At 40.7% G+C, this 26,282-nt stretch overlaps 1 protein-coding gene across 1 annotated transcript in view; it reads right to left on the minus strand.

Annotated features, from left to right (window-relative positions):
* sgcz (sarcoglycan zeta) overlaps positions 1 to 26,282 on the minus strand; it is a 216,684-nt gene that overhangs the window by 69,408 nt on the left and 120,994 nt on the right. Inside the window, exons 2-3 of the mRNA XM_086120370.1 lie at positions 24,819 to 25,028; positions 2,408 to 2,509 (exon numbers count right to left, since the gene is read on the minus strand). Coding sequence (XP_085976496.1) covers positions 2,408 to 2,509; positions 24,819 to 25,028 — 312 coding nt within the window. The remainder of the gene's footprint in view (positions 1 to 2,407; positions 2,510 to 24,818; positions 25,029 to 26,282) is intronic.

The raw sequence follows: 26,282 nt of genomic DNA on the forward strand, positions 1-26,282 counted from the left end.
TATACCGTAATGTGATCCAATGAGACCAGAAACAAATTCATGGAGCTAATACAAGACTCCAATCGAGACAGAGGCTGCATAACAAGCTAAATTTGATTAAATCATCAGACTACACAGCCTAGTTCAGCAATTTCTCCTCTTCTTACTTCGAAAGTGGACAAGGACTGTAGCTTTAACCACTCTGCCAGCTGGTGAGTCTGCCAGCTGCCTCCATCCTCCCGGGCTTGTATTGTCACAGAGCACAAGCCTTGTATGAGGGGCCACAAGCGCTGGTTTGAGATGAGATTCCCAGAGCTGGCAGACATTTTGGCCACTGAACAGCTTTATCCTTTGTCCACATCGTCCTTGCTCCAGGACCTGGGCCTTGCAAAGCTTCGCCGGTGCCTTTAAAGGTCTGCCCAACAGTCCAGTGATTCTATCTTCTTGCCAAATCACCATTGTTCTTGGTTCAGAGTTCGAGCTATCTCTCCATTCACCTAACATGCAAAAGCTATCATTACATTTGCCATATTAGCAATATTATAATAAGAAGATATAACAACTTCAGTCAAGAGAGTGCAGACCTCTGCCAAGGCTGACTTGTTAAAAAAAGGGTGGGGGTGGGTGGAGGGGATGCTGCTTTGAACTCAAAAAGACTCACACACTGCAAGCTGCCAATTATTACAATGAGTTAGTCCTGTGACTATGTTAATGTAGCATCCGCGTGTTCCCTTCTCCATGTATGGCATAGGTGTCAAACTCAGGTCCTGGAGGGCCGCTGCCCTGCATGTTTTCCAAGTCTCCCTGTTGCAACACACCTGATTCAAATGAACAGGTTCAATGTCAGGCTTGCGCAGAGCTTGCTGATGATCTGATCATTTGAATCAGGTGTGTTGCAACAGGGAGACTTGGAAAACATGCAGGGCAGCGGTCCTTCAGGACCTGAGTTTGACACCTATGATGTATGGCAAAGCACACTCAATCCAACCATTACAGGAATGTAAAGGTTTGTTTTTTTCTTTAAGTGGTCATGCCTGGAGAGGGATGGAGGGATGATAATCCGTTTTTTGCTCCAAATGTCCTGGATCTGTGAAAGGACATCAAATTCAATTACACCCTCCAAACCCTTCCACAGTTCCATCTTTTACTGAAGCCATTTTCACTGATAATGGCGCAATGGATAGAGCTGCAATGATCTCATGGCTGGGGCAATGTTAAGGCGTTTTGATTGAAAGACAGATATTTTGTCGTTGTTGGTTGCTTATTGTATATAAATCCAAGGTTCAGAGGACTTTGGAATCTGGGCTACCAATTTTCTTACTGGATCAACAGCTTTTTCTGACTGTAATGATTACTGGAGGAAAAAAAAAGCACAGCATACCACCACTGGAATGATCTTGAATTAGTTTGCTTCTTTGCAACCGCGGTTGCTCGGAATATTCTGTTAATAAAAGCTTCCAAGAAACTGTTCATCGACTCCAGCCTGTTTTTGGATAACCAACATCCTTCTCGTCCGAAACGAACACACGGGGGAAAGAAGGCCACTTTGTCCCCAACAGTATTAAGTAAGTAGCTTATCCGTACGGTCTTGGGCTTCGGAAAACAGTTTATGTCCCTTGTATATAAACGACGTTGCAACTAGTTGATGAATACGTTTGTTCTTACCTTGACTATTGTAGAGGTTCCCTTGAGCGCAAGCACCATTTGTGTACAGTATCCCATCATATATACTGTATATATATATCGCTTCTCGACCATGCAATACGATAGGGATGGTAATGGCGAACCAACCAGATATCGTGATCATAGATAAAGGGCAGAGGAAAGCCGTCGCAGTGGATGTAGCGGTCCCAAGTGATGGAAACATCAGAAAGAAGGAACAAGAGAAACTCGAGAAATACCAAGGGCTCAGAGAGGAGCTAGAGAGAGCCTGGAAGGTAAAGGTGACAGTCGTGCCTGTGGTGGTCGGAGCACTCGGGGCAGTGACCCCCAAACTAGATGAGTGGTTGCAACAGATCCCGGGAACAACATCGGACATCTCAGTCCAGAAATGTGCAGTGCTGGGAACAGCAAGGATACTGCGCAGAACCCTCAAGATTCCTGGCCTCTGGTAGAGGACCCGAGCTGAATGAGGGACGGACACCACCCGAGGGGTGAGACGAGGATTTTATTTTTTTTATATATATATTTTATGCTTGCATGAGTGTGTTGTCCGTTTCGTATAAAAAGAGACTGTTGATTGAACTCCCTCAAGGAATGAACATTAGTACTGAACACCAAATCCCCAAAAAACCCAAAACATTAAAGCAAACAAACAAGGATGAATAAAACCATGCAACAATGTGGACGTGCATACTGTTTACTAAAATAAAAAGACACATTAGTAAAACTTTGCAGTTGTGAGCAAAACCTTATTTCCCACACTTACCCTTCGGGACTGGATCTCTTTGACGTATAAAGGCAATAGGAACTCAGACACCCCCTCCAGTCTCACCCCTTCTTTGGTGACACGCAGATTGCCCATTCCTTCCTAGAGCCAGAGAGATGTTGATATAGGTCAGTAGTTGATTGGTAGAATAGTCACAGGATAATAATTATTCTTATTAATAACATTTTGGCATGATGAGTCTAATTTCTTTTGGATCAAGGGAAACCACCTGGTACGATAGCAGCCCCGTTTTCTCTCCTGTCACATCAGAAAAATCTCTGAAATTGTCGGCAACGACAGAAGCATTGACAACAGCGGAGAGAATGACTTTGCTGCCAATATTTGAGCTCACCCTTGTCTCAATTACATGATGAGGAGATAATGAGGGACTTGTCACTGTTCGGTTCCTTTTGAAAGGCCAAATGGTGTGTCACTCAATGACTACAAATTAGTTTGACTTCTGGGCACACCATTTTTTCTTCATTTTCACATATATTGATGAAAATGACTGAATGTTTTGAAAGGAACTTTGAATGTGGAAAGGTTCTTTTGCACATTATCATTAACTCCCGGTGCAATGGACCAACAAAGCTTTTCAAATTGAAAACTTGAGGCGTGAGAGCGACGGAATGGGAGAGTTAACGGTGAGGATGAGACAATGAGGAGGAGCTGGAGAAGATATGGAAAAGAGAGAAAATTGATTATTTTATCAAAATAAAATCTAAAAGAAAAACAAAGTGCTTCATGGACGGGTTACAGAGGTGGGGAAGCCTCAAAATCGCAGGTGCCAAATTATGGTGTTGTGTTTTTCTTTCTTCAATGTATATTAAGTACCAAAAAGTGTTTATGCATTACAAATTAGAAAACAAAAGGAAAGCATTATTAAAGTGCGGGCCATCAGAAAAGGTCATGCAATGAGTTTGAGCATGATTGCAATTTAATGCACTCCTTGATATAGAACAAATCCCAGTATATCAGGCTTGGTAGTCCGTTAAAAGATTTCAAAATCAATAATGAAACCAGCCAGATGTTTTCTGTGATCTGTGGCCATTAAATTAAATAAACAGTGGCGCATGGCGCTGATTCAATCGAACATAGCAGAACAGGTCTGAGCAGATACAAACATACATCCACCACATTTGAACATTGAAGTATCTACAGAATGAACCATTGAAAAAAAATAGTATAGCACAAGCACACACTCAGGTCAAGTAAACAATCACGTAAAAGGGTAATATTACTTGTGAATGGTATAGTCGAGCACAAAGTTTAAAAAACACATTTATAAATATATAAATGTACCAAACTGACCTCAGCTCAATGCTATTCATCCAGCATTTTAAAACAATCATTGCTGCATACAAAGTGCTGTACATGGAGAACAAAAAAACAAAACAATCATACGATAGAGTAAAAACAGTAAATAAACACAAATTATCAATTAACAATTGTGAGCCAATTAATTAGGCAATGAATTCATTAATCGAGGAATACTAACACAAATAAATACAGCAGACACCATAAAACAGAACTCATGCTGAGTCGAAAGCCACAGGATATAAATGTGTCTTCAGACGAATTTGAAAAATGGACAGAGAAAAGACTCGCTTAACATTTAATGGAAGGTCATTCCAAAGTGAAGGACTGGCAACAGAGAAGACTCGATACCCTCTGAGTCCCCGCTTAGTCCTGAAGCAGCGATCCAGTGCGTATGGGTAAAAGAGGTCAGCGTGGTAAGGTGGGGTGAGACCATTTAAAGATTTGAAAACAAAAAAATATTCCAGAATATATCTTAAAATAAACTCTAAAATGCAACCGCGAGCCAGTGAAAGGAGACCAGAGGAGTTAAGTGCTCCTCCTTATGAGGACTCGTGCAAGCCGCAGTGTTTTTACCCAACTGGAGATGCTTGAGGGAGGATTGGCTAACTCCAAAATAAAGTGCATCACAGTAATCCGGCCAAGATGTAACAAAGGCATGTTTTACTGTTTCTAAGTGCTGTTGAGAAAGGAGAGGCTTTACCTTAGCCAGCTACCTAAGATGAAAGAAGCTGGATTTAACAACAGTACTGATTTGCCAGTCCAATTTAAAACCACTGTCCAATTTAAAACCCAAGTTTGAGACTGTTGGCTTTAGATAAGACACCAAGGGGCCTAGCTCAACAGGGGTGGGATAGAGAAGGGCCGCTTGTACCAAACTCCCAAACTGTCTTCTGTTCATTGAAATTTAAGAAACACAGTGCCATCCAGGCTTTGATTTGACAGAAGTGGCCTGAAGGAGAAAGCATCCTTTTTGCTGAGCAAGACATCGATGTGACTGTCATCCACATAGCAGTGGGAGGAAATACCAGGTTGTCTACGATGGATATTAGGGGCAGCAAATACAGTAAAAACAGTAGGGGCCCCAAAATAGAACCCTGTGGAAACATCGTATGACAGAAGGGCAGAGCAGGACTCAGAGCAACCAAGGCTAACGCAAAAAATCCTGCCTGCCAAATAGGTACTGGAGCACTACCACGAATACCCTGCTGGTGCTATAAAAGAGCCTGAAGAATTCTGTGATCCACCGTATTGAACGCTGCAGTCAAATCCCACAAAATGGGACATACAGTCTCCTGTGCCATTTACCAGGAGGATATCATTAAAAACTCATAACAGGGCTGACTGTACTACGTGGTGGAAATGGGGCCAGATTGTCTGATGTAGCAATAAAACTCGGCACACTGCAACATACTGTTGGCCTCAAAAATATTTTCACCCCTAAAATATGGTATTCTGTCACATTGAAGGGTATTTGTGTGCTGATGAAAAAGACAAAACATTTGTGTTGAACTGGCATAGCCAATAATGGCCTTCTCTGCTGGTCAAAATACTTATCAGAAGCAGTTTAGCATTTACAACCTAAGTGTCATACTCCATGAAATTGTTTTAATATATATTATTTCCAAAAGTCCATTTCCGTCTAATTTCCCTTGGCTATACGAATTCCCGTGATGTATGTGGATGTTTATTTATTCTTTTTTTTTCCCAATCCAGTAAGATTCCCGCCTCGATGTGTTGCCATGTCAATCGAATCTACACAGGACCTTCAGCATCAGAAGCGCTGGCCAATGGAAATCAAACTAAATGACCAGTGAGACTGCTCCTTTTACCAACTTCTTATAATTAAGTTTCAAAAAATGACTACAATTTAAAATGATAATTAAAAAAATGTAGGGGAGATGCATTTAGCACTTTTCTGTATTTCTTGGAATCAAAACACTATCACTTCCATCATTTTAACGCCACACTGGCTACAGTATTGTTTTTTTTTTTAAACGTTTAGGTTCTTCTTCCTTTGAACATAAAATTGTGATGACTGTTTTTTTTCCTTTTCCTTTTTACAATTTTTACTTACCTTCACTTTTGTCAATTTATTATTGTATTGTATGTTTTATATGTTCAATAAACAAACAAGCAATTATTTTACATTTGGAATGAGCTCTTTCAATGGTCAAAAGGCCTCCAAATCTCCAAATCCAGCAGATGAACTTAATATGAAAGACAGTGTATCGGTAAGCCAAAGTTGATTTTTTTTTTTTTTTTTTTAGTTTATGTCTGTCCGCAGGGGCACAACATTATTGCCACTATTACTAATGGTTGTTTGTCTACTGGAAATGTTCCTGTGATTGACCAGTGACCAGTTCAGGGTGTATCCCTTCTCGACCCAAGTCCGCTGGGCTATAGGCTCCAGCTCACCAGCAACCGGAATGGGGATCCGTGTTAGAGAGAATCAGTAGATGGATGGATAATTTTACTGTGTAGGAGAGTAAGCAATATTTTTGACCAATATGTCTGAAAAGGTTAAAGAGATTTGTCAAACATGACAAAAATGAAAAATGTCAGACCTAAAAAAAGTTCACTGCATGATTTGCACATGTATCCATCAAAATGAAATGTGTCATACAGCACAACAATGTCCATCTGTGTTCCTCATTAAGACCAGTTAAACAGAACCTCTTACTGTATATGCTACAACTAAAATAAAACATGACAGGGGAATTATCGAGTGACATCATATACAGTACCTTAAGGGTTTTAAATCCAATACCACCGACTCAGTCACTTCTCTCTCTGGGACCGATATGACCTGAATAGCAATTAGAGTATAACATATATGACTGACCATGTTGTCGATGCATGTGTTGCAGCTGATGTTGATGTGTGCTGGTCCGAGTTAATATGAACCTGCATAGTGTATCTGTGCATGATGTACCGGTACTCAAAGTGTACTTGACAAGAGTACATACATAAAACGAACTACACTGCCTTTGTTGAAAGGAATTCATAACCCGTATGGTAGACTTTGAGTGTCTGCCTGTGAAGGCATTAAATTCGATCTTTAACCTGCTGTACCTTGTTGTATTGTGGCACATTGTGGCATGGTGTCAGTTTGGAAGTGGCAATTTTCATTAGATGGGCTCCAAAACAAATACACTTCAATGCCCTTTTAGGTCAGGGTACATAACTCAATTAGACATGAAATGTGCGAGTGGTTTCATTCTGAGAGGCACGACAGGTGAAATAAAACAAAACATCAAGGGGAGTGGTTTCTCAGTGTGCGGGTTTGTGTGTGTGTGTCTCCTTGAGCATAGCATTAATTTACAGGTAGCGTTTCTCTAGTGACTGACAAAAAATGCAAATGGATAATGGAAAGGCCTTCTCACGCTCTGTCTTGTACGATATGGCTAAATCGACACTAGCTAATTCAACAATTTAAAAAAATGTGAATTAAGCAATGCTAAGTAAACTCGTCTTTACGTTAAATGAATTACCAGTTATATGACAGATTAATTAGATTCCTTTTATTTCCTTTATAAAACAGTAAATCCAAACCAATCAATAGCATTCCGGATTAAATTGTGGTTTCACTGGCGACTTGGCGACAAAACATGCAAAGGATTTTTCAGAACTGTATTGGAGTACCATAGACAGAAGATTTTGAAGGTTTATTTACCAGGACTCAGCTTTTGCACCGTGTTGAGTTAAAAGAAGCAGCATGTCAGTCATGGTCTCCACTATTACAGTTACAGTAAGAATGTGAATATATGTGAATGAGTAAACATACTCCCGCTCAAAAAGATGTTCAAGGGACCTTTCGACACACCGTGTGGTAGCACTATGTGCAAATAGGAAAAGCGTGCGTTTGTGTTTCAGCTTGTCTGCACACAAAACTGCATGTGATTTATGCATGGAACCCTTTCAGTTTGTGGGTGTGTTTGTTTATGTGACAGTGTGTGTATGCCTCTAGCCAATCCATCAGCGCAGTGTACACATGGCAGCATGTAGACAGATGGTGAAGTGTGTGTGGTGAGAAATAGTTTTTGTTTGTGTGAAGAGCTGACAAGGCTTTTGGACTGACATGCAGATGCATATTTGAAAGTGTATGATTGCTTGCGTGCGAACAACTTTCTGATATGATTTTTTAAAAATGATTGTCACCCACAAGATTAAATAAGTGCATGTTGTACCCTTGCCTACATGGCAAGGGCCGTGTTCATGCGCCTTCAGTCACCCCAGACTGCTTTGGGCTAAACATACTGGCTGGGAGGGAATGGAGACCAATATTCTACAAAGCGCTTTGTTGCAGCTGCAGCGGTTGTGAAAGCCTTATATAAATAAAGCTGTATTGTACTGTATTGAATTCCCTGAGTGTAGCTCCATCTAGTGATACAAAACGCAACAGCAGCCACTATTGTAGCTTCTATTCTATGCCCCTTATAATCGGTGTGCCCTATATATGAAAACAGTTTTACAATGGGCCATTCATTGAAGGTGGGCTTTATACTCCGAAGCGCCTTACAGTGCGGAAAATACGGTACAGCACTCATATTTTTGTAATATTATTACAATTACCGAATCTCATACCATGTTACCATTTCAGGACCACAACACAGTTTTAATCATTATTTTTAACATTAAAATAGTCTATTTTGTCATTTACAAGGCATGCTATTTACTGAATCAATCACCATCACTAGATTTTTTTAGACTCCCTGGAAAAGTGATGCAGCAGTTGGATTTGGAGTTTAATTGTTGTTGTTTTTTTCACAATAATCAGCAATTTTCATGGCTGAAAAGTAATTGTTTGCGAGACCAACCACTCATGGTTTCATGAAATAAAATGCACAACATATACTCAAAGTATAAGCAGGAACAAACCTATGCAAAAAGCAGCGAATAAATTGTGAAGAAATAAGAGTCAAGGTGCTTTTTATGATTGTGATTTATGATTTTAATGAATTCTGTGCCATCAATTGCATTATGAAAAATAGTGGTCATTCTGATCAAAATGCAAACCCGTCGGCCTCTGAGCTGAAGGCGTCCGAAATCCAATCAGACAAACTACAGTACAATACACCCCGTTAAATTAGAGTCTCATGCGCTCATTCATCCTTTCGAATTTGTCTTTCCATTCCGTGCCTTGACCACAAGTAACGGATTAAACATAAGGAATTCTCATTGGCCATCTGGCCTTCATTATATTGATTGTTACTGAGAAACTAATTGTCTAATTTTTTTGGAGCTACCGGTACACATCCTTAAGAAATGTAATAGCCATCCGCTATATTTCAATGAAAAACAAAGATAAATGACTGCAGAGAATGAACATTGAGTCAATGTATTCTACTAAATTGAACCAATTGGGCTTTTATTGTCTAATGTGGAAAGATGAGGTGACCAAAAGGAGGAAGACAGAAACAAGAATACCTGACGGTGACGATTTCTCAAAACTAAACTGTGCAGAATGTAAGAATCCACTTGCAAAGTCCATACCTGTCAACTTTTCGGAGCGCCAACCTGTATAAACTACCAAAAAAAGCCTTATAAAGAGCAAAAAATCCTTATAACATACCAAAGCATTTTATGTCAAAATAACAGCAGAGAAAAAAAACCACGAAATTTTCAATGATATTTATTGTAGATCTCCATAATACAATGTCTGGTTAATGTCTAATCATCATTCTACTTAGTGGCATTACTGTGTTCAGAGTTGTATTCCGGAAATGAAAGCATTCGAGTAGACGAGCACCGTTCTGGGCAAAAGCAAACGGAACTACCCGTTAGGGGGAGAAAAAAAACAAAACCCGGAAATTTTCAGAATCCGTATGATTTGTGCGATACGGCCATATACGTAAGATTCACCACAAAATCCGTATGAACTATGGCTAAACCGTATGAGTTGACAGGTATGAAAGTCACCCCACAACAACAAAGAATATACTATGTCCATGTCAACTTTACCCAACACAATGCATCCTGGGAGATATAACAAGCCAATGATTTGGGTGTCACCACAAACTAATTTGTGACATCAACCGATGCAACTTTTGAGACCTCAACAACTCTCAAGACTTTCGATCAGTGAGCATGAATTGAGCAATGAGAATGCAAGAGCAACTGAATGTACAGTACAGTACATTGCAATGGGAGCAGCACATAAGACTCGAGCCTGCTTCTCACCTGCCGGTCCCGACTGGAATGGACCATCGCAAAAAACTGACAGTTGGTGACTCACGTTGTTTGGGTGTTTTTTTTTTTTTTTTTTTTTGGTCTCATCCATGTTCTTTTGATGTCATCACTGTTCCTCCTCCTTGTAATCTTTTTTTTTCACTCATTCACTCTGTCTACTGATATATTCTGCCAATCAGCTCACTTTTTTTTGGGGGGGGGGGTCTCGCCGTCACTTTATGAATCAGAACACACCAATTCACTGGCCAATTAATCTCTGAAAATTATTTTGGGAAATAAGGCTGTGTTGAGTTCTCTTTGTTGTCAGATAGACAGGTAGACTGTGGCTGGCAGGCACCACCTTTCATTATGACATAAGAACCAATCAAAATTATTGCTAGTATAGAAATGTTGGCCTTGAGAATATTCCATTAATTCATATAGCGTCTACTCCTTTTGCATGGATTACTGCAACAATACAGTGTGACATGGAAGCAATAAGGCTGTGATGTTACTGAAGCCCAGGTTGCTTTGATAGCAGCCTTTAGCTCATCTGTGTTACCGAGGGTGGAGTCCATCAGTTTCAGTAACTATTATTAACTATTATGTTCACTATGAGTTGTAGCTAGGTAGGTCTAGCGAGTTTCACTGGCTGTGGAAATGTTCCGCTTGACTTCAACCAACTTGGCCTGTGGGCCTCTTGACTCCTCCAGTCTCTGTAGCCTTGAGTCCCAAAGGCAGTTGAAATTTTACTTTCATCTGAAAATATGACTTGCACCACTGGGTAATAGTCCAGTTATGTGTCTCCTTAGGGCAGGTGCAACACTTGTGAAGTCTCTGGTTCACAAGTGGTTTGACACAAGGAATGCAGCCCTTGGCCGCATTCCTTGATACATCCCTGCGTAGTGGTTCTTCATGCACTGACTTTAGCCTCAGTCCATTCCTTATGAACCTCACTCAAATTCTTGAATCGGTTTTGCTTCACAATCCTCTTCAGGCTACGGTTATCTGTGTTGCTTATGAATCATTTTATGCCATATGTTTGCTTTCACTCTACTTTGGAATAATGTGCCTGGAGACAGAACACATTCTTGAACAATGATCTTTCATGGTTTTTCTACCTTGTGAAAGTGAGTTTAACTTTTTTTCCCCCCCCTAAATTTAAAAATTGATTCATGCCTTCCATATTCGGATGTAATGAGGTCCTCCTGTGTATCCGCAGATAGCATAATATGATCCCAAGAGGATGTGTGCGAAATGGGAATTGCCATCGGAGCAATTTAATTGAAGGTCTTGGTTTCTTACTTTAAGAAATGGTGATGTTATTATGTGACTTTTAAAATAAGCATCTGATGAAGTTGATGATTCGCTAGGGTAGCATTGTGGATGCATGACACAAAATTAGGTGCCGTATAAAATAAATAATTTGGGTGATCTGCCATTGTAGGAGATGAAAGGAAGTAGATGGAAGAACGTTAAAGGCAAGGAATAGAGGTGGGTGGCGGATGCACGTACCTTTCACCTCAAAATATAATTTACATCACTCCTCGTGTTTTTAAATTGAAACTTCATATGCTTCTGGGCTAGACAACTGTCATCATCACGCCGAGGGTAGTAGTGTGAAAACAGTCATCATTTTGCACAGCTAACTTAAGCACTGTGCATACAGTGGTAATAGATGTATATGCAGCAATTCAATTCTTTGTTTCTCATCATGTAATTCCAACAACGCTGCTTTTGTTGTTTTCCTACGTGTGGCTCTGAAATATCTCATTCTAATGTCTTGATTGGGTGAGTGCACTGCGGAAATGAGTCGGCGTGATTGGATATTCATGGTGTGGAAGTTTGAGGAGCACAAATGAATTCACGGCCGAGTTTCCTAGATTGTAATCGAGATCTGTGGATTGTGTTGGATAAATTAGTTTGATACACTGCGCCGTCACCATACACTCTTCTGGACTAAAGTGCTTTGCCAGATATTACAGCGCACCTTCTGACACCTTGTAGAGTCAATGCCTTCATGAGTCAACAACAGGTGGGCTTACACCATACAAGGCAGGTGGCAAAGTGTTATGATGCTGTTTTGACACTGCGGCAAATCCTGGAAGTTGCTGTCCAAAATGATTGATCCCTCCCTGCACGCTCAGAGCTCTCATCTGCGGATGACGGAGATCAGTGTGTAGCACATGCCGGTAGGCTGTCAACTCTTTTGCTGGCTCACCAGGTATTACAGTCCTGATGGTGGGCCTTGTCTGGACACATGTAACACGGTATGTATTTTTATCCTGCTATCCATCCATCCATCCATTTTCTAATCCGCTTATCCTCACAAGGGTCACGGGGGTGCTGAAGCCTATCCCAGCTGTGTTCGGGCAATAGGCAGGGTACACCCTGAACCGGTTGCCAGCCAATCGCAGGGCACACAGAGACGAACAACCATTCGTGCTCACACTCACACCTCGGGACAATTTAGAGTGTTGTATGTGAGTGTTGTACCAAATGTCATTAAACCTAGTTTAAAACAACACCAGCTATAACATTTCTGTTTTGGGAGCCTATTGTGTATTGAGAATATGCAACCACAATGTACTGTAGTGACCAGACTAGGTAACGCTTAGCATAGCCATTTTCTGGCAGCCAGCATGCCCTGTGGCACCAAGCTGCACCTCACAGAGGAGTCTTGCTCCTGTGCCGATATCGTTTGAATTGCCCTGTGGTGGTTCCCCATACACCATCGGAGCTGTAAGTGTGACATTCTGTTTTCCCTTGCCTCGTGCGGAGTCTCTCAAAATGTTTAAATTTGTGACATTTTTACCCCGCTTTAAGCGCAACTTGTTTGAGCGGCATTATTGTGCTTAATCCACTGCTGCCATTGAAGCAGCAGTTCAGAATACTGATTCTCCCATCACCGTGCAATGAAGTTTCCCTCAAATAGTTGATCTAGGAAATGTCATTAAATGGCCATGCAATTCTGTGGTAATATCTTCCAATGAAGAATGGGCAAACTAAGACAACATTACACATGAACCAGTTGTCTTAGTTTGAAACAATAAATAGTAAGATGAACTGACACATTCTGCAAAGGTCACGGTGGCATCAAATCATTGTAGTGACATTTTCCATAAAAATCCGCAGAATTTATTGTTTTGGCCAGCATAATTTGACCTTTATAGTAAAGTATCTTACATCATAATGTTCATTATTCAAGGTTGGCACAAAACTAATCATAAAAATAATAATTGAAAGAAGTTCATAGCGGAGTTACATTGTAGATGGGCATTTGTGAAATTAAACATTTGCTACTCACATGGCCAGTATAAAGAGAGTTTGCTCATAATGACACAAACTCGTGCCTTGTGTTCACACACACACACATCCGGGAGTGTGTGTGTGTGAAGCATAACACTTTCAGATCATCAGGCTTGAGATTGGACTGGACTCACAGACTGACAGGCCATCACTCAAGAGACTACTGCTGTGTGTGTGTAACCATGGTTTCCTCGGATAGTAAATTAGTTACTCTATTAGCAGGCACGTTTTCTTGAACAGACTGTGTTGTTTTATTCCACCTCTGACACCGCACATATAATCACTTCCTGCTTCCTCCAAATTCATCACTTTTCAAGAGACAAAAAAAAAAAAAAAACAGCGTATTTGTCCAATCCTTAACGTTGCATCATTAAAGAGAGCAAGCAATTCTCAGCACTTTAGTTTGGTAAGTAATTTGTTTAGGAAAGGTCACACGGACACAAACGTGGACTGGCTGAAATTGGCACTGAAATGTACCCGTTTACAGAATAGCTTTTGGCTTGACATGTGGTGAATCTCACTCTCGATTGATCTATTTATTCGTGTTTTCAAGTGCAGACTACTTTTACGTTGTCAAAGAAACTGCTGTATTGTCTACAACAGTGCAGGGAAAAAAACACGTTCCTTTTGATAGCCTCTTTTGGATAATATGAATTGATAAGGAATATGAAGACATTGTTTATAGTTTTTCAATGCATAACATTCGGCGCCAGCAGATTAGCACTTAAAGTACATGCTCAGTGAAGTCTGTCGAGTAAAAATGTTCAGACCTGCATCCCATTTGGATTACCACATATATACACACACACACACACACACACACACACTTTTTTTGACAAGACGGTTTCCTTTAGCGCTTCTCCTCAGCATGCAGTCAAACAATTTCACATTTGACGTCGCTAATTACATAAAATAACATGTTCGATTAAAAGAATTGCACTCCTCTTGGAAAATAGACCAAGCATCAGCATTTCTGCGGTAATAACTTCTATTACAGTACTACATGCAAGTATGACGCATGACATTAAAACTGATCAGCTCAGGAGCCGTACAAGCATTATGCCATAATCACAGGTGCATTATATATATTTCAATTTTTTTACAGCTATGCAAGCCTATCTGCAAATTAGATGAGAGTTACTGCTGCAGTCCCTTTATATTTTTCTCCTTTTTGTCCCCACTTTATGATAGTGTCACAAAACCCTGGGTTTGTGTGGTGCAGTGTGGAGTAAAGCGCTAGACCCAAATGGGAAAACAAGAGAAGCGAGGCAGAGGAGAAGAACAGGCGTAATCTCCCAAAACAAATTTGTTTTCAAAAGAAAGAAAAAAGGCAAACAAGGTACAAGGAATTATCAAAACACTATCCTAACAGCAAAAAAAAAAAAAAAAAGCAAGGGTCAAAGAAACTCAAGGAATAAACTGGAAAAAAAAGGAAATGGCCCATGACTGCAACAATGCACCAATAGAGACTGACAGAAACCAGGGAAGTACATGCAAGCAAACTGGCGAGGAAATGAGATACACCTGGACAAGACACGAATAGCTCGAGAGTGCAGATTGGTTGACGCAAGGAACCGGGCTGATGAGAAAAGGTAGAAAGAAAAGCCTAACGAGCAAGACAAGACATGAAAAAAAAATCATCTAATCCATAGGTGTCAAACTCAGGTCCTGTAGGGCCGCTGTCCTGCATGTTTTCCAAGTCTCACTGTTGCAACACACCTGATTCAAATGAACAGATCATCAGCAAGCACTGTGCAAGCCTGATATTGAACCTGTTCATTTGAATCAGGTGTGTTGCAAATGGGAGACTTGGAAAACATGCGGGACAGCGGCCCTACAGGACCTGAGTTTGACACCCCTGATCTAATCAAAACAAAGTGAACAAAAACACATTGTGACTGAGAGCATGTAACATGTATTCTACTTTTTTTATTATCAGATAATTTATCAACCCCCCCCCCCCCCCGGATCATTTAGCATCACTCAAACATGTGCCTCCTCATCATTTCTTCCCGATGCCGTTAGATAGTATAGATAGGGAAAATGGAGAAGTGGTCAATGATCATCTGACAAGACGGCCAGTCAGCACATCGGCCAGACAGCGGCCCTCCTTTTCTGTAACATGAGAACACCTCTTAAGTCAACTTCCCAGAAATACTGGACACTTGTATCCATCTAAAACCGCTCCAGCCACTGAAGCGCAGCTTGGCCATGACAGCCCCAAAGCCGATCTGCAACTGATCCCCCCCTTGCGCACTGCTCTGTACGGTGTCGATGGGATTCTCCTCCAGTGCCTACATGGCCGACTAAGCCGTAATAGCGCACTGTGCGTGGAAGCCATCTATCTATCCAGGCGGAGAAACAGTAATTATAGAGCTGAAACGCTTTGCTGACAGACAGACAGTTCATGCTTGGTTATGCCGAGTACATGTTTCATATTGGTCATTTTTGGTGAAACACTTTTTTTAACCATCTTTTATTTTATAATAAGGAGACTCCTGAGGTAATCAGTTAAAAACTGATCATGCTTGTGGTTATCTGTATTTAGTACAGTATGTTCGAGTTATCACCACACACAAACTTTGAAATTTGTGATGTAGACTGTAATGCTGTCTACTGTCCCTTTTATGAGACAAACAATTCATCCATATAGCCATCCAATTCCTGATCCGCTTTATCCTTACAAGGGTCACGGGTCATGCTGGAGCCTATCCCAGCTGTCTTCGGGCAGTAGGCGGGAGACACCCTGAACCGGTTACCAGCCAATCGCAGGGAACACAAAAACAAAGAACCATCCGCGCTCACACTCATACCTTGGGACAATTTAGAGTGTTCAATCAGCCTGCCATGCATGTTTTTGGAATGTGGGAAGAAACCGGAGTACCCGAAGAAACGCCACACAGGAACAGGGAGAACATGCAAACTCCACACAGGAAGGCTGCAGCCGGAATTGAACCCCGTACCTCTGCACAGTGGGGCTGATGTACAAACCAGTGCATCACCGTGCCGGCCTGGTCAAACTCGATGAGCGATTTTCTCCTATTTGTTCATTGATCATGAATAATAATATTATGAACAAGACCACAAAGATGTATTCTGGTGTCTGTTCTTCTTCTTGTCTTTTATTTTGACCCCTTTAAAAAGGCCTGTTCTTTATTTGGAATAGATTTAAAATCTACAAAAAGGAAAAAAGATAAAGCTGTCATTGTTTTGCATTTAAGACCGTTCACACATGATTTATTATCATTTTACCGGTAATAATATTATACATTAATAATAGACCATTTTTACAAGTTGTCAAAACAAGCTTGAATATTTGTAATTGTAATTTTTGGTCAGATATTTTTGTCTCGAGGTTTTTTCCTCTAGTCTGTGAATCCACTCACACCAAAATGTGGACACATTGGACTGAGATCACTTGAAGAGGTGGTCCCCTTGTTTGGTGTGAACGAGGTTTCAGATGATCATGTTCAATGATATAAAGTCCACTGTCAGGAGTTCGACATCAACAAACCACACCTGATAATTGATTGGTTGGCCCTTGTTGAAGCATTTCCGCCACTCAAACATTCATGCCCCTGAGTTTGCAATATTTCCATGGATATGTAGAGTATTCAAACCCAAAAGCCGTCAAGCGTCATTTTGACAAAAATAAAGCCATGCTTGCAAGCTTATTGCTTATCCCGCGATATTGCGTTCCCTAACCCAGCAAAACCAACCTACTACTACATAATACAAAAGTTACTCAGGGAACAATGGATCATGATAGCCAGAGGCTGTGTTACAAGCACCAGATGATCCCTCTCGCGCAAAAGCAAAACGTCCAAAGAAAGGTGCCAACAAGATCCCGTGTAAGCGTGGCAGCATGAGAAACATATTGTGGAGATGCTCAGCTCAGTAAGTGTAACAGGGAATTCCCAAGACGATCAATGCACGCAGCTGTGTCATACAGCCTGCGTAGTATGTCGTCCGCAGCATGGCACGATGGCCTTGGGCAACTGGCTCTAGGGCACGTATCCTCATCAGGAGTGATGATCAGAGAAGGCAGAGCTGCTTCCACCGATGCTTTGTGCGTCAGATCAACTGAGGACGCGTTCGGGATTGATGCAATACAACTTCATTTTGTGTCTGACCGGCATGCGTGTCACTCCGTATTATATTACTTGGAAGGAGGAACCAAAAAGGAAGTGGAGGAATTTTGTCCCTGCAAAAAAAATAAAAATAAAAATGCACTGCAGCCCTTCTGAGAGCAGATCGAGGTATAGGAGGCATCATCTGAAGCCACTGATGGCGCCTCTGAAGTGTCTTCACAGTGCCATGAAGACGTGAGTCCGAAGCCACCACGAAAAGGGCATCCGCCTCACCAAAAGAGGCCACCTCCACCTGAACGCTGTCTTGGTTGTAAACCCTGGCTGTCAATGACTCAAGGACCAAAGTTAATCAACAGTCAAAAGCTTCATCATTGTGCCACCTCCAGCGGTGTAACAAGCAGTTTGCTAAATAAGAGCCTCAGCGACAGAGTAAGAAACGATCATACTGAAGCAGAATCATTTAAATTGCACAACACTGTGACATAAGCAATTTGCCAAATTGCATTGAGTCATGAGCTCGGCCGCGACAGTCTCATTTCTTTATTATCACACCCCTATAAATTTTACTTGTTAAAGAGATAGAGAGCCTTTAAAACTGTAAAAGTGGCGTGCAGGGCGGTAAGTCGATCCGTCGTGTAATTTCTCCTTCATATCAAGCATCATGAAATGTTTTAGACATCTATCTCTTGAAATGCCTTAAAACGGCATCGCTGAAAGTTTTCATTCCGGAATATCCCATTAGAAAATACGTGAGGGAAATTAGGTGGGACAACAAATGAGGTGATATGTGAATCCCCAGAGTACATCCTACCGAGTGATCAAGCATTGCCTCGGTTAACAACATTCAAACGACACTGACAATGCACCCAGCTGCATGTTGTGCCCACTAATTTGCCGTAGCACTCACACTACGTAGTAGTAGGCTCGGCAGCTTTGAGAGAGCTCTGCCACCTCGACATCGTAACGCATGAAGCCAAACACACAAGAAATAACACGCAAACAAGAACGTCAGCATAAAAGTAAGCGCAATCATCCTGATCCCTTAAGACGCGCAGAGACAAAGACTGAAAGTAGCACGCTAGCCCCTGTTAGTACGCACACAAACGCACTCACTATGGGGCCCTGAAAGATGAGTGTTTGTTCATTATTTATCACTGTTAATATCTATGATCGAGTGCCAGCAGAGATAACAAGTTTAAAACTGCTGACTGATGGCTATTTCACATCCCTACGCGTACCTGGACATTAAAGACACACTAAATGTAAAATCCTCATCTGAACACACATGCACACTCGCACACACAGACACACACAAACACAAATACTCTAGGCCTTATAGAACTGTACACGCTGCAGGGAAGCATTAGGCTTGCCGTGTGTGTTTTTTGTGTTATTTTTTTTGACATATTGCTACTGAAGATAATAAGACGATAGTGCTGACTAAATCAAATTTAGCTGTCACAGGCGGTTGGGTTTATGCATAAAAGCACAAATCAGGTTTTTTATGTTCTTTTCCAACATCAAACTGAAAATGTTGCTGACACTATAAAAATATATTTTCTTTTACGGAGGTGGTAATCTCATGCTTTGTGTTGTTTTTTTTCTCCCCCCTCCCCTGTGGACTGAGACATTTATAACCTCTTTGTTTTGTAACTCATTCCCAGAATGTAAATATAGAGAGACAATAATATCCTGTCCCATTAATTGTGACATACTGTTTATCGTCTGAGGAAGAACTAGAGACTGAACTTTAGCATCATTGTATCTGGAACATCGTGTTGCTCCTTTAAAGATTGCAACACAGAATCAAAGTGAGAGTTACAGTAATTTAATCTATTTTAACAAAAATGTGTACTGTTTCTAGATGGCCTGGAGGGACCTTTATTGTCAAGTCAAGTCAAGTCAACAGTATTTATAGAGCACTTTCAAACAGCCATCGCAGCATACAAAGTGCTGTACATGGAGCAATTTAACATGCACAATAAACAGCGACATTCACCTCTTTCTGTGTCCGTGTTGGTTTGTGCGCGAGTGTGTGTGTGTTTGTGTGTGAGAGTGCGCGCGTCAAAGGAGGACGGTACATTTCACGCCGTACTCTCCCATTACCTGAGGTCAGCACTGTTACTGACAAAATGAGAAAAATGTGTGCGTGTATGCAATAAACTCTAGTATGCAGGTGTGAAGAGCCATAATGATGCTGACAGGGGAGAGGAGCTGAGTAAAGCAGGTTTCAGTGCTAATACTGCCTTCAACAGCACACACTTACTTAAGCGCCAGTACAGTAAAGTGCAACTTCCAAAGTCCAATGCCCAGAAACGTTCAACATTTTGTAGAAAAATATACAGAAAACTTGACTGCCAAACTATCATCATGGCCGACTTTGTGCATCACATGACACTTAAGCACACTTTAAGGATTTAAAGATGAGCTCCACAAGTGTTTATTTTTTTTGGGGGAGGGGGGGTGATTACTTTTGTGCCACCTCCATACTGCAATGCAAAAAAAAAAAAAAAGTTGAGCACACTGGGTTGTCACGCCATTTACGTATGTTACACAGTGTGAACAAATTGGAAATACGGAAATAGAATAGACCATAATTGCAGTTCGGCCCCCACTGATGAAATTTTCAAAATGTCTTCAAATTCTTTTATTGAAGAAATTAGGGTGTTTTTCATGAAACTCGCTAATTGGAGGTTTATCCCAGATTTTTGGCGGGTCAAAAAATGTAGATATCATTTTCAAAACATTTATAATTAAGATAAGAAAACCTTTTTTTTTTTTGGTCTCACAATGGAGAAATTCGCAATCTACAGCAGCAACATTTGGAGGGAAGAAAGTAGAAAAAAAACGAAGTATTTGCATGCACAAGTAATTTTTTTAAAATAATGAACTGTACACAGTACAGAATGCAATATAAAATATAAAATATAAGCATATATGCAACTGCATGTATGCTGCATAAGGTGGCTGTGCTATTTACAATAGTCAAGTATACACACAGATGTTTGCTATTTGTGGGCTTGTATGATTTCTTTTCCCTGCAAAGATGTCCGCTAAATGGTCTTCACAGGACAAAACAGATGATAGTCAAATAAGAAATGACACAAAAGTCATGTGTGGTTCACGCTTCATTGCCTCACCTGACTTGCAACTACAGAATGAGGAAACTGAAATGCAGAAAATAAATGAAAATGTGATGATGATGAGATGAATGATGAAACTTGAGTCAGACACATCTTCCATAGCCAAAACTCCTAAGAAGAGAAGCCTCTACACATATTATCATACTCGGATATTCATAAATGTACTTGAGCAGCAAACATGCAAAAACAGGTTGGCCTTGATCATATGGATGAAATATCCGACGTGCTGGAAGGGTCCACAGGATTTCAGTCATGAAACACATCTTAGTACAGGCGTGCTAATCACGTCCCATACTTAAGTGGTGGAGGGCACGTGTTTGATCATAAAGTGTAAGTAGGAGTCCCGTTGTATTTCGTTCACATCTTCTCCTAATAAAGTTTACAAAGGTTGGCTTTTTTCAATTGGTTAGCAAATCATCTTTAGCAACAGGCGCAATTAATTTTTGGTGATGACTCCAATTCACCGAAAAAACATGGATGCTCCATCCATTTTTTTTTTTAAATCAACCTGGAGAGGACGGTAGCCCAAGGCAAACAGATGAGCTGCCTCAAGCTACCAGGTGGTGGAGTGACGAACAGCATGTGAGAGATGAATGCAGAGGAGTGCATCGTGGTCTCCCTCAGCTGAACCGGGATGAAGCAGCCTAGACGAGATGTTGACGAGATGTTGACACTGAATACGTAAGTTCTATACAGCAGCTCAACCATGGGTGAGACCACTGACACTCACACATCCACTTTTCATCCTCTCACAATATGCCTTTCTGCCCTTGCAGATCGGCCACTCGTTTCCACTCCGTCAGGGAGAAAAAGAGATCAGCTCATCATTGACCTAAGGAGCTTGGAAGCAGACGACAAATCGGAGAAGCTGAGGCTGCACTATGGGACACTATTTTTGAACAAACACATGAATAATAAACACATGCATGAATACGCGTGTGCACGCGCGCGCACACACACACACACTTGTTGTACACTTAAGTATACTCTTTTCTCCCTTTTCCACAGAGAGTTTATCTTATACAAAGGACTTAAGCTACTTTTGGCAAGTGTGAAAATGTACACAAATCTGGTGAGTATGAATGACTACGGCAGCTGTGACAGCAACGTGCAGCCCGGTCACTAATTGAGATCGTGTACCTCTCGCCCTTTTCAGCTGAAGGAAATGACAAATTCAAATAATCCGGTTAAAAATCAGTAAGACGATGCTCCACATATGATTTGGGAAGTGTTGGCCTTTCTCTCTTCTTGCAGTCATCGGCCTTTGTATGACATTTGTGTTTACAGTTTATTAAAATGAGAAAATCAAATACATTTTTACTGACACTGTAAGCATGTGACATCATATTCATCACTCCCAGAGAAGCTGAGCGTCCGATGGGCGGGACAAAACCAGCATTTATCCAATGACTCGTCTTGTTTCAATGTATTGGGACTACTCTCTAGACGTCCAGCGTCCGCGCTGTCGACGCTCAGCGTCCACACAGTTTAAAGTACAGTGAAGCTGCGGGAATGAATGAGAAGAGAGTCGCGTCATAACCAGTTATAAGAAGCTGATTCGGAACAAAAGTCAACAAAACGTGTGACGGAAAAGTTGTTAGGACTGCGCGACTGTCCGTGTTTTATGTTATGTGTTGTGTTTATTATTTTACTGTGTTAACTGTTTTGTTAAGCACCTTGTTACAGCTGCTGTTGTTGTGAAAGCGCTATATAAATCAGCATGTATTGTATTGTATTGTGTTGTAGCCCATATTTAGTCAATGACACACAATTGTATGTACACACATATATTTGATCACTTATTTTTTGACATTTTAGGGGAAGCTGAGCTTCCCTTGCAGTCTTAGAGCAATCGCCTCTGATCCTTATGCTTCCGTGTCATTTACAGTGAAATGCAATTCATGGTTGTCAAATACAAAGCTTCAAGTGTTGATCTGTGGCATACATGATGCTGGTCATTGTTATTGATTTGAAGTATGCTGTAGCTCTAATCTTAGCTAAGTCTCTTGACTGTTTTGCAGAAAATCACATTTCATAAGAAAGAAAAATATATTTCACAAACTGATGGTCAAAGTTAAACCTGCATCATACATTCCCTTTTATTTCTCCACATTGCTATGTTAACGTTTTGGTGATGAGAGATTAAAACTGCAAAGTTGTGGCACAACCTTGGGGAGGAAACCAGAATAAATGGAACGTCAGCTGAAAATTAATATTTCTGTCGCAAACGCTCACCTATTTGAAAGAGCAAGGCACACATGAATGCCTGAATAGACAGGCTTGCATTTACACACATCAGCGCGAGCAGGTGTTGAATAAATGCTGGCACAATGTGCGCACATGAATATCCTCGTTGACTCACTCTGCCTTTCAAATAAAGTTTCAGCCCCTTAATTTACTGCCAAAATTGTCTCTTCAAAAACAAATCTCTTATTGCTTGGCCTTTTCAATCAGAACTAAGCAAAGGTGGCAAATCCAGGTCTAGAAAATATAAACTTGACAGGAGTTTGGCTTTAGCAACAGGTGTTTCACAGAAAAAATAGAGGCTCCCACTGTGGCCAAAGGCAAATGATGGCAGGGTTTTTATTTTTTACTTTTTACAAATTAGATACCAGTAGACCATGAGCAAGAAAATGATCCTTGCCCACACGAAGCACAGAAATGCGACAGCTTACGGCTGCCAGTTACAAATAAACTGATTTTGAGAAAGAAATTCCATTGTGGGCCTAAATTTGAAATGTCCATTTAAATTTTAATCATCGATCACATTTTTTGTCCAGTTTCCATTTTAAAATGAGAGGAAAACTGCAAAGCTCTTCTCGTACAGTCCCTGACATTTATTCCATCATAGTAGCAGCAGCAGATTCAAAGGGTCCAAGCATCTGTTTAGCGGTGCTGTACTATGAGTCCTGAAAGGTGTTCTGATGTTCCAACACCCGTCTGCCAACTCATCATCCATTTACTTTACTCTGGCATGCAGTAAAATCAATCAATGGGTCTCTATGGAGCAAGAAAGCAGATGCTTGAAGGGAGATGCTGAGCATGCATGCATGCCATACTGCCGTTTCTTAATTAATTACAAGACATTTCTTACAACTCATTTCCACACCAAAACAGTTTTTCAGCAAAATGAATTTTATTTCGGCTTTTCAATATTAAAAGACTCAAGATTTCTAAAAGACATGATTGATATTATTCCGTCGGACAAGACACATTGCCAAGCATTGATTGGTCACCTGTGAAGTGAACACCACACCACATGCCACAGTCGTTCCAGACGTTTATTCTGAGAACCGTCGTGAGTGTAACGAGTAGTCGTGTCAGGCATGCAAGGTGTAAAAAAAACACTCTAGCTTAACAATTCAGTCCTACATATTTCGAATTCTTTCCATGCTTTTAGCACTTATCTTCAAACCTATTTAATGTGTTCAGAAACAAACCATAAAAATGGCTTCACAGTGTTTTTAAGCTTTGGCTATATTGTCATATATCCGCTAATGATGAAAACAGTTTATTATATGGCTAGCACTTTAATGTATTCATATCATACTTTATTTATTTCACGTTGATTTGTTTTTATTGATGTTTCCTTCTCGTTTCTCGCCTCTTGCCTTTATGAATCCAGTATGATGGTTTACCATATTGTTTTTTTTCCCCACTGTTCACCTACGAAATATCCTCTGCTCTTTTTTATACCTTGTACCGGCTGCCTTCCCGCAGGCATGCATATTTTCTAACTGCATCCCTTCTTCCTTTTATTTTTTACCGCTCTTATATCCTCTTATATATATTGAAACATGACCCAGGTGCAATGCTGCACCATTTGCATACCAGCCATCAGAGTTTAGTCCGTGGTGCCTTGAGGCGGTCTGGGATATTGGTTGCTTGGGAGCTGGAACCCTTGGATGACACGCTTAAAAGAGTCAAGCTTGAAAGGGGATGAACCCATACTGATTGTCGATCAGAGTTTTATGTGTGTGTGGAAATGTTGCTCTTGTTGTAACCCCAGATCACATACTTTAGAAGTTAGATTCAGATTGATTGTATTCATTTTCTGCGGATGTCCTTGCAGACCATGTCATGATTGTGAACTCAAACTAAACAATTGGGCATCAGGATCTAAAATTGATGCATCCATCGCACTGATAGACATCACACCTGCACAAAAGAAAAGCTGTGGAAGGAATCAACTTTCATTTTTTGAGAGCATATTTTTCCCTCGAGTTTTTGATGACTTAACAAATAGTACAAGCGTTCTTTTACCTGACAGCAAACCTTTTAAACCACCCCTTCGAGCGTTCCTCACATAAAGTCCCTCATGAGCACTGAACCATATAACATTTTGTCATTTTAATGACACACAGACAACTCGCCTCTTACCGGAGTGAAATTCATGACTTTGAGGATCCAGATGGTCAGCGCCAGGTTGACAATCATGGTGACGACAAGAAGGAGAATGAAGAAGTACAAGCATCTTTTCCTCCAGCCGTAGATTCCCACCGCGGGGTACACTTGGGCTCCGCATACCGACGACCCCCGGTGGTGCAGAGAGTTTGGCTGCGCTGCCAGGATATACTGCTCCTGAGTCATCTGAAAAAGACAAATAGGAAATGCGTATTGAATGATTCTGTGAAATATTATATCCACAGTATTGAGCATTGGGAGCGTTGAGTTTTATTTTTGCGGAGATATTGTATCGAACAGATGGATGGAATGCAGTCTCCAAGGTCTTCTGGTAGCTGCTGTCACACTTTGCAGCTGTATACCAAACATGACCCGCCTCGCAACCACAAACAATAATAATTTACAGGTCCTCGGAATACAGCATCGAAAAATAACCTTGGACAAGCACCCACATGCTGCTTCACCAAGTCTAAATACAAATACATTAATTTTTGATCACATATAGCAGCCTCATTTCCAAACTTCTCACTTCACATATTTATTGCCTAAGTTTTGTCGCATGGTGATAACCTCCATTTCAGTTAACTTTGTCAGTTTGTAAAGTGGATATTGAAAGTCAATTTGGCAACACATTTAGGTAATGAAGATTGATTTTAGATGAAGGCGTATTATTGGGCTCTTATTTTGACAATTGTCATTTTACTCGTGTTTATGGTGAGACTGTGGGTAAGAAAAGACAAATGAAAATTCAATACGAGTAGTAGAAACAATGACAGGACGGATGAACACGATGGATAGGTGGAGAGCAGTGTTACTGTACTTTCACAAACAGTGGCATTGGCCAGATACGACAACAAATGCCCGTGGTGGATGCGTCGAGCCAAGTGAGTCCTATCTGAAACGGGATTTCAGAACCAAATAAAAAGGACAAACTCGGCGTGCAGCTTGAATGAACAAAAACGTGAGCATACAGAACATTTCATTACAAATTATGGAACAGTTGTGTGAGGGTATAAAACAATGTATCAACATAAATCAATTTGAAATGAGATATTAATGTTCTATATTCACAGCGGAAACAGAGTGGAAGACAGTCACTCGGTGTTTAAGACTATTGCTGATTTGCACTTATAAACATATTTATGTTTATTGTTGTTTGGTACTTGTTATTGCTGACTGTTTGGATCAGCTTTGGATCTTACCTGTGAGTATTTATAATAATGGTGTATATCTGTTACAGTATTTCTTATTTTATATCATCACTATGCAGTGTTTCATTATCATTATTACTATGTTTATTATCTTTAGCCTTATTATGACCATGGATGAGGAATAAAGATATACATTTAGAAAAAAATGGAGAAGTGGTGGGATAGAATAAGTCGAGTCTTTTTCCTACTGCCTTTTGCGCATGGAAAACTTAACAACATCAGATTGTTC

The sequence above is a fragment of the Hippocampus guttulatus genome, chromosome 9 (assembly GCF_054856545.1).
Source record: "Hippocampus guttulatus isolate MCC_2025c chromosome 9, RoL_Hgut_1.0, whole genome shotgun sequence".
In the NCBI taxonomy this organism is placed as follows: domain Eukaryota; kingdom Metazoa; phylum Chordata; class Actinopteri; order Syngnathiformes; family Syngnathidae; genus Hippocampus; species Hippocampus guttulatus.